At 40.6% G+C, this 15761-nt stretch overlaps 1 protein-coding gene across 1 annotated transcript in view; it reads left to right on the forward strand.

The window, feature by feature from the left end:
• The window catches only part of shank3a (SH3 and multiple ankyrin repeat domains 3a), a 259295-nt gene that overhangs the window by 231375 nt on the left and 12159 nt on the right, over positions 1–15761 (forward strand). Inside the window, exons 16-19 of the mRNA XM_034685684.1 lie at positions 8150–8225; positions 10892–10974; positions 12650–12774; positions 13162–13297. Coding sequence (XP_034541575.1) covers positions 8150–8225; positions 10892–10974; positions 12650–12774; positions 13162–13297 — 420 coding nt within the window. The remainder of the gene's footprint in view (positions 1–8149; positions 8226–10891; positions 10975–12649; positions 12775–13161; positions 13298–15761) is intronic.

Raw genomic sequence — 15761 nt, forward strand, 5'->3', positions numbered from 1 at the left:
CGCTTTGATTTTGATTATAGTTTTGAATAAGCAGCTCGACACAAACTTACTGCTTCACTTTCATAAGCTGAGGAGGAGAACAGAGATAGACGACCGAAGAAGGGAGGATGACTGTACTTTGGCGAATCAAAGCCGGTTAGTGCAACGGCTGCTCTACCTCAGCCTGAAATGCTGCCGGCCAGCACGGAATATGTGCGTCATCTCGACAGGAAAAGGGAACGAGCATGCGCAGAACGACCAGAATTAATTTAAAGTGGAATGAACGTATACATGATAGAGGAATTATTCAATTCAGATTTAAAATCAGAATAAACCAGCCACTTACATCGGATTTAAGTTTAATTCGGAATGATCATTTTCATTCGGAATTAGGTGTTTACATGGCCATATTTAATCTTTTTAAAGAGGATTTAATTTTAATTCTGAATTAAAGAGGAATTAAAAGTCTCATGTAAACGTAGCCAATATAAACCTTACATTTGAAAGGAAGCATGTTCTGATTTTATTCCCTGTTCACTGGCTAAGTTTGTTTGACGCTGCCTGAAGAGAATATATTCAGGATGGGGAAATGGCATATACTTAACAACAATAAAAGTTTTTTTAAACCTTATACATGTTCATGATTTTGGGACACATTAGTCCACATTAGTTTACAATTACATTTAGAGTGAGCCCACTCACTTGTCAGAGACTCCTCTTTGATATTCATTGTAGTTTCAGACATTTGTGAACTGCATGACTGAAGAGGTCCATAAGGATTTGTTGACACATAATTATTTCACACTCACACTTCTGTTCATATTCACTTACCCCCTTTCTCTCGCACATCTCCCAGTCTGCAGTGGTCAGTAACTACAAGAAATAGTCCAAGGAAGGAAAATTGGTTAATTGGCAACAAGGTCACAGACAGCCAAGGCTCAACGATGAGCATGGGGGGCAATAGCTGACGTAGTCAGATCTAGCAGAGGAGCTATTGGAACAAATCGCAGAAATGTTAATGCTGGTTCTGATAGAGTGGTTGCAGAGCACATAGTGCATCACAGTTTATTGTGGATGGGCCTGTGCAGCTGCAGTCTGGTCAGGGTGCTCAGCTTGTGATGACCCCTATCCACCAAGTGCCTACAATGGGCATCACTGGAGTCAGGTGTGAAACATACATGCCAAGAACTGTTAACTTGTGACCTTGGACACAAGTTACTGTCAGGTGTATAAAGGCTCCCTGATTTTATGATTTGCAAGCCACACATTTGCTTTCCACAAGACAGCAGGTCCCAATACGTACTGTGGCTGCTGCTTCTAACATATGAAACCAAGTTGTAGTTCATCATACTATTCATGTCACTCATACTTCAAGGGAGATTTAAAGCCAGCAAAACACAAAGACTGTTTTCAAAGGGAGCTTACAGTGTACATTTTCAGACACTCTCCTTTTGCTTCAAGCATCTCATCGCAGTCCGTGCAGTTCCCTTGAAGTTGTAATATCAGGGAGTCCAGTATTGTCCTCATTTATTTAAACTATCTAGAAATGTTTTATACAGGTATTGAGAGACTTAAGAGTTTCCATAGCCCCCAGACGATATTCTTTCATCCAGGTTTAAGGGGTTAAAGAGCACAACATGGGTGAAAAAGAAGAGAGAGAAAAGGGAGAAAGGAAAGAGATGTGTGCAAGGAAAGAATTAAAAAGTCAATGAGGCTCAGTTGATAAGTGTGTGTGTTTGTGTTTGAGTGTGCATGTTTGTGTGCAGGTCTTATCAGTGGTAAACAGCCTAGGTTAATTCTCAATCAGCAGGGCTCAGAGACTGAGTGTGTGTGTGTCCTTGTTGGTTTTTGTTTTCGTGCATTAGTGTGTATGTGATGTGAGTCTTGCGCCCTTCAGACAAGGACAGCGAAGGTGTTACAGTCTTTACAGAATGAGAAAGCAACTGTGGGCACATTTGTTACAGCAGGACTCAGAGATGAAGTAGGTTTAACAGAGCTGCAGAGAGAGCAGCAGTGTTAAAGCATGACAGAAGGCTTGATGTGCTAAATTTGCTTTCATCTCAAATATTATTCACTGTGTTCACAGCTATTACCAGCAAGAATAAACAACCAGCTTGTTTCACATTTTGTCAATGAGTCATCACCGATAATGCATCAAAACAACATTTCTCAGTTTACTCCATATGAAGTCTTTAGATTATGTAGACTCAGAGCCTTTTTTGTGATGTTAAAAAAAAAGTAATTTGGCAAATAGCAAAATGGGCATTCTATTTCAACTGCTTTAGCCTGCCTACTCTTGCTGCTTCCTCTGAAACCCACCTCCACTCCAGATCCTCCCTTCCGCTGTGTCTGATTTTACCAGTGTCATATGTATTGTCACTGTTACCTGCTCTGTTCTGTGCCCGGGGGGTCTTTGCTGCTGCTGCTCTCCCTGCCTTGGCTTTTCATGTATGCACATGAAAGAGAGTGAAGGAGTGCTCTCCCTACCTCAGGCTTTGCCCTTCCATGTGGGCACATGGAAAGGCAAATAATCAATGCCACAAGGGTGGTCCTGACTTAAAATGAGTTTGTGACTCATATTAATTAGTGATGTCTTCTTTTGCAGTGTTGCCTAAGACAAATTTCCCCTCAGGGACATTAAAGTGCATCTCATCTCAATTATTTCATACATTTCTTGGCAAGAGGAACTTGAGGACAAGTATGTTTAGGGAATGAAACTGACAGTTTAATCATGGGTTTAAAAATTACAAAAACATGTACAGGAAATAACAAGTACATTAATAATGAATATTGACAAGGCATCCAGATAAACTGGTAATCAAACATCCACAAGGCCCAACATCTGACAACAATATGCCAACTTAATCAAATTCCCTGAGTGGTGCAGAGGCAGAGAGCTTGTGTGTAGGACCACAGACAACTAACCACTCTGATATTTTTGGATTTATGTCCAGTGGTAATGTCTGTAGCTTTTGCTCTGTCCATTTTACATTTTCTCCCTTAAGCAGTCAGTGCTGTTCTGCATTTCCTGCAGACTGGAGTGTCCAAAAACACCCCATCTTTTTCACTAACACCAAAAAGCTGCCAAACTGGCAAGGAAACTTTTTTGGGGGTTCCAGTAGAATGCCTTGCTTTCATCTGAAACTTCCTCGGACATGATTAATGCTACAGAAGCCACACACTGCTGTAAAGGTTAGCTGGCTAGCTGAAAACCAAATCTTATTTTGCTGTTGCTGCTTCTTCTTTGTCAGTACTCCATTTAATGGCAGGGAGCAACCAGCGTAAAGAACCACTATCACCCCCTACTATGAACCAATAACTCACACGGTAATACCGTATGTTCATTTTCAGCACGATTTCAACATTTCTCTTTTATTTTTGAAGACATATGCCACTGATACGTTTATTGCGACAGCCCTACATATATCTAACTATATCTGTCACCGTCTGTCAGCAAACAGACAGCAAACAGCTCGAAATACAACTCGGTCTGTGTCTGAATTTTTCCATTCTACATTTCATGTGCTACCAATCTTTTTTTTTTCTAATTATGCCAGCTCCACCATCTGTGTTTTCATCATCAGATGCAGCATCTGGTGTGTAATAAAACGCCTATCTCACCGAACTCTGAGGTCACGTCCTGAAGTGCACTTACAGGCAGTTTTCCCTCACAATGTTCATAAGGAAGATAATATTGTCACCTCCTCTTTTGCTTTTTTCTTCTATGACAAAACTAATAATCTTTGTTTTTTATTTATTTTGTTTGTCTGGAAAAAATACACAGTTCAATGTTGCATTAGAAATTCAATAGAGGAAAGGGGACTAGATGTTTCACATGTACATGAAAGATCAACTGTATATTAAAAACCAAACCATTGCCACTTCTGTCTCTGTACCATAAATGATAGCACTCTTTTAAAATGCATTATTTCAAGGTTTCTGTTTAACAAGTAATTAACTGTGCAACATCCATCCTTGCCGGTGTCCTTATCTGCCCCCCTGGCAGCCCAGATGTTGTAGCTCAGGTGCAGATTGGAAGATGCGTCTCCTGCAGAACCGAAGCTTCCTGTTCTGAAAGTTAACCCTCCTAATGTACATTCACTTAAAAGAGAAAAAAACATCTACTTACATTGGACACACTTTATCATGTCCCAAGTCCCCTGCCTGTTGTGCGTGCGTGCGTGCGTGCGTGCTTGCGTGTGCGTGTGCGTGCGTGCGTGCGTGTGATAGATGGAGGTGGAGTTTAGGTTATCTGTGCTATCAGAGCCTTAACTTTAGATGCTCCTGGGCTATACAAAATAGATGACAGCTTTGATGAATGAGCTGCATTTCACACTCTTACACTGTACCTGATATCACATGGTGTGCACACAGGCACACACTAACCTAAATACATACATAGTCATATACACAAAATGCTGTAAGCGTGTACAATCATATTAATCTGCTCCTGAAATTATCCAGCATTTGGCTGATTTTCTGTTTCCTTTGTTCTTTTTGAAGTGAGGGCTTTTGATGAACTTAGAGGCTGAATGAGTGCGTGTGTGCTGACTCATCTACAACTTTCTCATTGATTATCTTCTCTTTTTTCATCACTGTTTTCCAGTGCCAACAAAATGCAACATTTTTATTCCTAAGAGCAGGCATAGAGTAACCCTACAACCCTAACAAAATATTTCTAGACTCAACTCTTCTCACCCACCTTATCTTACAAATCAAACAACTCTTACCTTCTGCTTACAGTTACACCATTACCTCAGCAGTTTTCCAACACACTTATTAACCCAGTCAAGAGAAATTTTTGCCAAAAGGAAGATGCTGTCTGACTGAGTGTTCTCAACTACATCCTCATCCACTTTGAGATTGATTATATCTCCTAGGGGGTTTCCTAAGAAATAATTACAGCTTAAGGTTTTTATTTTCACTCCTAGAAGTTCAGTTGATTTCCCAGAAATGCTTTTGTTCTCCCTTCAGAGAAAAAGCACAAATAACACCAGCTGCACTTCGTCCGTGTATGTGGAAAGAGCAGTAATTGATAGGAAAGCTTGAGCAAAACAGGGAGAGATGTGTCAGGATACAAAACATAAGACATCCTGCCCTAAAATGCAGATGATGCTGTCAGAAAAAAGAATGCATCTATTTTTCTCTCTCAAACGGAATTCCCCTGTGTTTTGAACATTGCACAAAAGGTATGACTCCACAAAGATTTCATGATTTCTTCTTCTAATAGAGTGAGGGATGTGCAAAAATACAGATATAGCAAAGTATCACTTTGTTTGACAGTTATATATAGACTTCCCCGTCTCACGGATAAAAAGGTTTATTTTCTTGGCCTTTAATTCCTGTAATCACTATGACCTCCACACCCGTAGATGTCACTGTTCAGCTAGTAGGCTGCTCATCAAGCTTATATCTGCTGTAGGCAGAAAAGAGAGAAGCGGTGGTTTAGTTAGAAAGTAGCACCTGGCTGCAGGTACAGTGGAATTCCATTAGCATGTGCACAGTGGGACCTTTGTTGACACATGCAGTTGGAAGTTGGACCTCTGCCAGCACATAAGAGAGAAGGATCTCAGCTGTTATCAGGAAATCAACCAGCAAAAGTGGTTCTTCTTTGTGTCATTTTCTCAAGTTGTAAGAGATAGAGATAGGCTAATAGAGTTTAATATTGTAAACTGCAAAGTTTGTTATCAGTTTGGATATTTTGAATTGAGAATTTTGTGATAAGTAGAGATCTTATATGATAGCTTATATCAAGTTACTTCAATATATCTTTAAAATTTCACCAACTCTTTTAAATGTTTGTAATGTCATTTGAAGCTCTGCTGTGGACGCAGCCAGGTCCTTTTCGAGTAAGATGGAGAAATTGTGAAAGGTAGCACCGCTAATGAAAACAAGATGTGAATCAAAGAATTAAGAAGTAATTTTCAGATTTTCTTACAGAAGTTACTCTCCAAATAACCAGTAGGCTAGGGGAGCTTTAGCTAAAGGGAGTTAAAAGAAGGAGCTTCTATTCTTTATGCTGTGTGTGTGTCTATACTCTGCTCTCCATCAGATCTTCAGAGCTCACACAGCAATAGTGCTCACATTCAATGGTTAGGCAAATACTAGCGTTTTCTAAAGTCCATTTGGTGTTGCAATAAGATACGCAAGTTACATTTTTATATATATATATATATATATATATATATAGAGAGAGAGAGAGAGAGAGAGAGAGAGAGAGAGAGAGAGAGAGAGAGAGAGAGAGAGAGAGAGAGAGAGAGAGAGAGACAGAGAGACAGAGACAGAGAGAGAGAGAGAAAAGGGAGGGAGCTCAAATTCAGCGGAAGTATTGCAAAGGATCAAATTGTGATTTATATCGTATCGTAACACTAACCAGATGATGGAAGTTCTTATGGTTGGAAGAGATGGACCTTGTGTTGAAATAGGCAGAGTTGGGCTTCCTTTTTGCCCTGAGTGTCTTATGTGTATTGCCGGAAGAGAGAACCTTTTATGTTGCTGAAACAAGTGAGTGAGTATAAATTGGGAGAATGAGATTCACAGAGCAGCACTCTTAGAAAACAAAGAATCATTTCTAAAAAAAAAAGGAAGATTCACAAAAACGGAAAGCATCAGAGAGAGGAGGAGTAGATGAAGACAGCTGAGAATTAAGCGTACGATTGAAGATATTGATTAGACTGCAAGATAATTTTTTTATGTTTATTTTGCCCTTTGGTGTGTTACTGTCAGTGGATTTAGTTATCAGAGCTTTAAGTTGTTTTTAACTGACAGGCTGCCAGTCACACAGACAGTCAGATGGACAGACTGAAGTTGATCTGAGGATTTCAGCCACTTAAAGTCTTCCGGCTGAATTTGATCTCCCTCGCTTTTATCACTCTCTCTCTCTCTCTCTCTCTCTCTCTCTCTCTCTCTCTCTCTCTCTTTCTCTCTCTGTCATAAACACACGTACAGGGATTCTCAAACAGCTTGATGTAGTACATCCTGATTAAATTGCACCAGTGAGAAGTGACGGGAAGCCAGTATCATCGTTTTGTGCCGTATGTCTCACATCAGCACCAGGACAGTCCTTGCCCCCTTGCTCTCACTGCTTTGCCCAATTAAGAGTTTCTCTTCGTCCTGAAAGGTGTTTGGGCTGTGTAGTCAGCAGATTGCTATTTAACAGAGGTGCAGTGTATTATTGGGATGGAGAGGGGGCATCGATCTTTATCAGCCCTCCCATAGGATAAATCCACCCACATACTGACAGGAACCACACACGCACACACACACACACGCACACACACATGCTTTACACCAATCTAGTGCAATGTCCTCTTTAAAAGACAAATGTAAAAGGATGAATTCTGTGTCTAATACAAAAATAAAGATTTTTGTTTTTTAATGTCCTCTCAGTCTCACCCAACATTCTCTCAATGACTCCTTAAGATATAGATAAAGTTTAAATGAGTGGATGGTACATCCTTTTGATTGAAGCATTTCATTTATAATTATCTGTGGTTGCTTAACCCATCCCCCTGCAAATAAAATAACATTTAGCTATCTGACATTTTCATTTTAACATAATAAGACCTCATATAGCTGCCCTAACATTTTGGGATTTCTGAGTATGTAAAAACACTCTAGCAGAACTAAATCTGTATAATTAACTGTATTTAACTGTATAACTGTGTTCTTCCAAAGTCATAAGCAGTGCATCTCTGAAAAGTCTAGATGCAGCTCATTTACCCAGTTTACTCAATTATTTGACAAAGTGCTGCAAGTGCACACTAGCATATGAGTCTGACCTTGCTTTTAAGAAACTATTCTGTACTTACAATTTGAGATTCGTATTATGTGTAGGTCAAAGCAAGAACATGTCGGATATGAAATCTAAAAACAACCACAATGTAGTTTCATTTCCTTTCCTTTTTTGTTATGCAAACCAAAACTAATGATGTTGGGTTTTTTTTACTCATATAACTCTTCCATTTTCATTTAGTGTCTTCCAAATACAAGAATCAGGCCTTAATGTGCAGCTTTCACCTAATGTGATTCACTGATTCATTTTTGCCTTTCCAAACATTTCCTGTCTGTGATGATATCTTCTCACGAAAGTAGAGAATGTTAATACAGAACCTTGTATTTATTGTCTGTTGGTCTGCTTACATGAAAACAAATGTGATCTATTTTGCAGAGACTAGGGAGGACCGCACCAAGAGATTGTTCAGACACTACACTGTGGGATCCTACGACAACTTCACCTCATACAGGTACAGCTTTTCAATTAAAATAGGGATGCTTGTGCCATCCAGATGTCTTATGTAATAGTGTATACTCACCTGCACAAACTGTGTTAGTGATATTACTGCATCCTTGTCAAAGCAGGGGTAAATGAGTCCATGTGGGGAAGAGCTTTATGCAGTTGCTGCCACCTAAAGGCATTAGATTGCAAGTGCACTCTAGATCTAATATTCAAACTCATGAGAAATTGTATTACATAACCTTTTCGTTGTATGTGTGTATGTGCATGGTGCAGTGTACATATAAATGCTGTATACTCTATATACATAGCTGTGGGCACATGCATAGTGTTGTGTCTCGTTTTTTTATAATCTCCCCTGGAATTTCCTTTTTCAAGCCTCTGCTGGATGTTCAATCCTTTGATTCACTCTTAGACCATGATTATTTTTATTTTGTTCCATCCCTGTCTCAAGTTGACATTTAATGTGTAGAGAGAGTCAGTTCTCTCTCCTCTAAGTCAGATTTGTTTGCTGAGAGAGGACTGGCAGTTTATGTGTGATTTGTTGTGATGAAAATGTATACTTAAATGTCATAGTCAGCCCAGGCCATTGTTGGTTTGAAACAAAGCCCTAGACTGTGTAAGTATTGTTTCCACCCACCCTCTCAACCATGTATAAAATGTCAGGCCCTTGCATGTAGGTTTTATTGAGAGCAAATGTTATCTCTCAACAGAGATGCAGGTTTGTAGTATTTTGACAGTCGTACTAGCCTTTGATAATTCAAATTTATGAAACATATAGTGATACTTAAATACTTTTGTTTTGGAATGAGAGGTGTTTCTTTAAAGAAGAAGACATGCTTAATTAATATTCAATAATGCTACACACACATAGACTGAAATACACACACATACACAAACAGGATCATGTAGACATGCATTAAGAGAGAGATGTCAGAATGAGGGCGCTTGAACACCAATGAGCTGCTTTAGCATTCAACCAGTTAAATATATGATCACAACTGAACTCAAGTGAAGTAAATGTTTGCTTCCTAGGAGCTTCACATAAAAAATGGTTACAGTAGTGGTTATGATACAAAACTGTGGTTGTAAAGGGCTAATGCAACATATGAATGAGTGAATACCAGTTGCAGGTGCTGACAAAACTATTTTTGCAGAAACATACTAATATGATAAGTAATAAAGGAAAGACTTTAGATATATATCTGAATTACAGTCTGGAGGGGTAGAATACATTTTCATATGATAGTTTTTTTGTTTGTTTGTTTGTTATATGGAAACTCTTTGATATTTTGTGATCCTTACATCAGCGTTTTTCCTCTATTGAGTCTGTAGGCAGATATTCTGCACAAGGAAGATCAGCATATTGCATTAATGCAGCATTTTGCGGCATAGAGCAGAGATGAAAGCATAGTGGATAAAAGGGTTTGGATTGAAACAAAGCGTCTAAGTGACTGTTAAAGAACACTATTTTGTTTTTGTGCATAATAATTGCAAAAGTGGATTGATAGATTTTATAAAAGCCAACCTTTGACCCCCCTCCTGCAGAAAGGTTTGTTTTGGGTCTCCTGGCTCCAGCAGCAGGAGCTCTGTGTTCCCTTGGTAAGTCTGATATAGTTAAGTGTAAACAAGCTAAAAGACTGCAGCCACCCCACAGCCTGAATACTAGCACTCTACATCAGCCTCAGCTATGAAGTATGATGAAAATGTTCAGGCTGTAACCTGGCAGCAGTCCCTACCGTCTATGTGTGGTGTGAAAAGAATGGAGAATATAAGTTTTGTGGCATTCTGTTTGAATTTTTGGTTACAGCAACATGCTCAGGCAACCTCTATGATACTAATTTTCAACATGCTAATTGTGTTTTTACTGGAGTGCCTTACTAACCCTGCTTTAGTTTTGGCTCACAAGCTTTGGACATGGACGTGTGGCTTGAAAATGACGATTGAAGTATTTGCAGAGCAGCATAGGTTAACAGGTTTTCCAGTAGCCTCTTAGTAAGTCAGAGTAATGAGCTGCTCACTTACTTTGCCTGATATTCCCTTTTTTTTTAGTCTGGGGATAATATTAAGTCTGAGCCATCTCTGCCAGTTTTGAACAGAGGCCTTATATTCCCTCCTCAGCTGAAGTCCCATCAGAAGGATAAGGCAGAAAATTGATTCACTCTCAGGTTTTATCCCCACGGTACTTAAATCATAAGGACACTCTCTTTCTTTCTTCTCTATCACTTTTATTCTTCTTCTCTGTCTCTCTACCTCTGTGTCTCCCTGAAAATACAAGTACAACCCCCTGGAAAGCCTGAGCTATGTTTGCCTGCTTGGCTCTGAACTTAATTGGCTAATAGGGGAGGAGGTGTAGTTCAGGTTTATGGGTGTGTGTGTGTGTGTGTGTGTGTGTGTGTGTGTGTGTGTGTGTGTGTGTGTGTGTGTGTGTGTGTGTGTGTGTGCGTGTGTGTGTGTGTGTGTGTTTGTGTGTGTGTGTGTATGTGGGGTGTGTGTGTGTGTGTGTGTGTGTGGTGTGTGTGTGAGTGTTTGCCTCTATCTCCTCCCTCTTCTCAGCCCCCTCTGCCTCTGACCCTCTTGCCTTTCTTGCCCCCCTCTTCTGCCCCCTCTCTCTCTCTTTTTTGTGAGGATGGTGTTGGGTTCATACCTGCTCTCTCTCTGCTCTTTCTTTGACAGTGACTATATCATAGAGGAAAAGAATGCTGTTTTACAGAAGAAGGAAAATGAGGGGTTTGGCTTTGTCCTGCGGGGAGCCAAAGGTGAGATACAACTCACACACACACACACACACACACACACACACACACACACACATACACACACAAAATAACACACCTTTGGCTAGTCATTCACACTCACTACCTACGTGTTTTCATCATGTGTGAGTTTGAAATAAGAGGCAGTTTGTTGATCTGAGTCAGACTACGGCTCAGTCTGTATTGTTGCTGTGTGAGTCAACAACACGACCAGCTTTGGTCAACACTCAGCTTGTATACTCAGATGCACTCAGGCTTCTATGTCAGTGTGTGTGTGTGTTTGTGTGTGTGTGTGTGTGTGTGTGTGTGTGTGTGTGTGTGTGTGTGTGTGTGTGTGTGTGTGTGTGTGTGTGTGTGCTTTTTGTGAGTGTGTGAACACACACAGCCCCTTTGGTGGCGTCATCCTTGGCTGAGCTGTCGGCTCGCTGTCCCATCTGTTCTCCACACATGGCGTTCAGCTTCAGTCGAGACACACTCCTTTTCTCCCCTCCTCTCTTATTTCTCCCATCTTTTCTCCAGCTCGCCTTGTTTTTTTTTCTTCCCCTCTGCTCTCCTCCACCTCTCTTGCCTCCTTTACGAACTTCTCATCCATTAATCCCACACAATATTTACGCGCAATCACTTTTATACCATCTTGTTTTCCGAACCAAGGTGGCCCTCCCTACATGTCTCCATAACCGCAGATTCATTTTCCTTCTGCACGTGCCAGGTCCCTTGCTCAGGCTGGTTACCATGGCAACCTTTCTCAGGCACCTTGCCGGGAGTCTGAATGTGCTTTACTGCCTCATCACTCACTACCATGGATCCTGGCTCAACCCTCTCCCGTCTACTCACTCTGTTTTTTACTCCCTAGTACCCTCTCACGCACACACTCACACACACGTGTGCACACGCATGCACATGCTGCACACTTACTGATCCACTGAGAACTCTCATGAGTGAGTGATTTAGTTGCAGCAAGATTAAATACAGCTTGTGGTAACACACTCACTTAACAAAGTGTGCCTTTGCGTTGTATATGTACCTCAGTGTGTATATTCCATTGGGACATACATGCAGTTGAGAAAGTGTAAGCATGTGACTATACACTGATCAGCTGTAACATTATGTCCACCTGCGTAATACTGTGTAGGCCCGCATCTGGTCAAGTGAGGGTAAAAACCTCCTTGACCTGAGATGACATGGACTCTGCTAGACCACTAAGGGTCTGCTGTGGTATCTGGCACCAAGACATTAACAGTAGATGTATTGAGTCCTGGATGTTGCAAGGTGGGGCATCCATAGACTGTACTTGTTCATCCAGCACATCCCACGGATGCTGGATTGAACTACGATCGGGGGAATTTGGAGACCAAGTCATCACTGTAGTGCTTCCCCAGGCCACATTGTTCTATCGCTTGAGAGTGCAGTTGTGATGCTCCCGTGCTAATTGTTCTGGCTTTCAGCAGTAGACGCTGAGCGGTCTGCAGCTACACAGCGTATTAACTTATAAACATGAGATTTAAAGCGCCAACCATTTTAAAATATTCTTCACAGAATTTCATGAATCATCTTTTTTATCTTGTAGTGATCTTGTACTGATCTAACAATAGATCAATAAAGAGAAAAATGAATGAGCGGATGCTATAATATTCACTTAATTGTTTTCAGTGGGTTGTCTCTGTGTTTTTCTACTCAGCTGAGACACCCATTGAGGAGTTCACCCCCACCCCAGCCTTCCCCGCACTGCAATACCTGGAGTCTGTGGACGTAGAGGGAGTGGCCTGGAGGGCTGGTCTGAGAACAGGAGACTTCCTGATTGAGGTGATTTGAGGACAACTTTGACTTGTTGTTGTTGTTGATCTGTGTCTGTCTCATTTCTGAAGACAGTAGTGATTTCCTCAAAGAAAACAAAAGAAACATCTGCAGGACTTTATACTGTACAAGTCTATGATGCAGCAGTGAATGTAATTGTACCTCCTCAAAAATGAAATTACAGAATATTTTCAGCTAATCTTTGAAGTTGTAGGAAGCGTCTACTATCTTATTTAATTGAGATACAGCTTGATAAAAAATTCATAATCTGCACTAATATTTTTCACTAGAAGTTGTATTATGCAAAAAAGTGAAGTATACCACCCTGCTTCACCTCAAAGAGTTGTTACATTTACTTCCACCTGACCTTTTCTATCTTTGTGTACTTTCCCTTAGGTTAATGGAGTGAATGTAGTGAAGGTTGGCCATAAGCAAGTAGTGTCCTTGATCAGACAAGGGGGCAACAGACTGCTGATGAAGGTGGTTTCTGTCTCACGGAAACCTGAGACTGAGGAAGTTGTTCGCAAGAAAGGTAAAGATTTATTTGTATTCTTCCTTTTAACCAAAAAGTACAAAGATACGGTTGTTGAAGTCTAAAACCACTTAAAATCCTGCTAGATGTGCATTTTCTAAGACTGCTTCTTTGTTTAACCTGTTTGTTTGAAACTTAACATAAATAAAATATGTTTTTCTAATTATACAGTTATACCTTAAGAGATAACATTGTGTAAGCTGAGGGATCTTTACATGGTCTATTTTTTTTTTCTGAGATGATATTTCAGTTAAGTTAATCATGCTTTATCAATAGTGTTTGTAAAGTTGACATAGAAGCAGATTTGGGAAAAATGTGTGTTTCTATTGTCCAGGTGATTTTTTACCATGTTCTCTTGCTGTAAATTCATGCAGTTTCCATGTCAACCACAGCTCACTATTACTGAGCTCCCACACAGTCCTGGCACTATGACCTCAGGACTGTGTACACTTCAGTTGTGTGTTTGTGTGTCTGATGGAGTGGTGTGGGCACCTCTCTTGAGATTACTGAGACACAGAGACCGTGATAAATGGCTTTGGCCCAGTTTCATTGAGACAGCGCAGTGTCCTTAAATCCTGCCTCTCAGGGCCTGATGGTTTTTAATTGCTCTTTTTCTCATGTTGTTCCTGTATCTCTTATTCATTCTAAACTTTGTTTATGCATCCCATTGTATGCAGTCATTCTGTTAACTGTTTTATTTACCACACATCAGCAGTGTCAGTACACAATTGAACATATGTATACACACTTATCTTCACTGAGTGGGAAGATGTTCTGTAGGTTAAGGTCTTCACTGACACCTGTAGTTATGTTGTCGTTCAGTGTTTGTGGCTATTTGTGCAGGGTAACATAACAGCAGGAGCCATACGGGGATTGCATGAAAATATGTAGGCATTACTGGATTAAATTGACCTTCAAATAATTTTCATGTCCATTTATTTTTGATTGTCTAGTTACTGTCACTGAAGCTTTTGTCTGTTATTCTGAGACTTCAGATGGGAGAAACTGTTTGGTAGACAGACAACAAAGTAGTTGTGAACAAGTTTTCTATGAAGTTTGTGTGTTAGAAGCAGGAAAAATGGGTAAAGGTAAGGATGCAAGTGTCTTTGACGATGACAAGTGCCAAATTGTAATAGTGAGACATACGAGTCATATGAGTTAGCATCTCCAAAAGTCCAGATCTTGTGTGGTGTTCCCTATGTGCAGTGGTCCTTACCTACCAAAAGTGTTTCTAGGAAAGAAAGCTGGTGTACAGGTGACAGGGTCATGGGCAGGTAAGGCTTATTAAAGCGCATGGGGAGGCTGAATCCTGCAGTTCATTCATACAGGAGACCAACATGAGCTTAATTTGCAGAAAAAGTTGGTGCTGGTTGTGATAGGATGGTGTCAGAGCACACAGTTCTTAGACAGGTAAGGGCTGTTATGGTGGCAGAAGGGGGACCTACACAATGTAAGGCAAGTAATCTTAATAATAGGTCATATTGTGGCTGATGGATGTTGTATTATATAATTCATCCATTCAGGGCGGCTGTGGCTCAGTGGGCTTGGTTGTCTATCAATCGGAAGGTTGGTGGTTCGATCCCAGCTGACACTGAACCCCAAATTGCTCCTGCTGTTTTTCAGCTGTGTGTGAATGTGCGTGAATGACATAAGCCAATACTGATGGTCTCTTACTATAGCAGCCTCTTTCATCAGCCTCTTTCATCTTCATGGTGTGAATAAGTGAATGTGGCAAGAAGTGTTAAAGTGTTTTGAGTGGTCAGAAAGACCAGAAGAGCACTAAGTACAAGTCCATTTAACATTTACCATTAGCATCTGTGCTACAACAATAACATGCACACAAATATATCTCAGGAAACTGTTTTAGTAATGTCGTTGGTGCTGTCATTGGGTCCTCTTTCTCATTGAACACATTTCAATAACTGACTGGGTAAGACAATTAGTCATTGAAATGTCTCACTCAGTGTAGACAGCTGGGAAAAAGATGGGATATTGTTTAGTGTGAAAAAGAAAAAGGTCAGGATTTTGTGTTTCTGTTTAAAATAAATCTTTTTTTTACAACATGTTGAACATAGCAACCCCCATGCCCCTTACCATCCCCCCAAATTCCCGCTACTCCACTTCTCCCCGATGGGATGTGGGATATACTCCTGTACTCACTGTATATTTTGCACCAAAACTCATGCAGCACTCACACTTTGAGACATGCAGGCAAACACACATTGACAACACACACATCTATTGCACCATGCGGGGCCTCACTACTGCCTGGTTGCCATGGTGACTACACTGCACGTTTGAATTAAGTATTACATTAGAGCAAAAGCATCTCTCTCTCTCTCTCTCTCTCTCTCTCTCTCTCTCTCTCTCTCTCTCTCTCTCTCTCTCTCTCTCTCTCTCTCTCTCTCTCTCTCTCTCTCTCTCTCTCTAACTGTCTTTCTCTCTCGTTCTCTCTCTCTTTCGC

Source organism: Notolabrus celidotus, chromosome 6 (genome assembly GCF_009762535.1).
Source record: "Notolabrus celidotus isolate fNotCel1 chromosome 6, fNotCel1.pri, whole genome shotgun sequence".
Taxonomy (NCBI): Eukaryota; Metazoa; Chordata; class Actinopteri; order Labriformes; family Labridae; genus Notolabrus; species Notolabrus celidotus.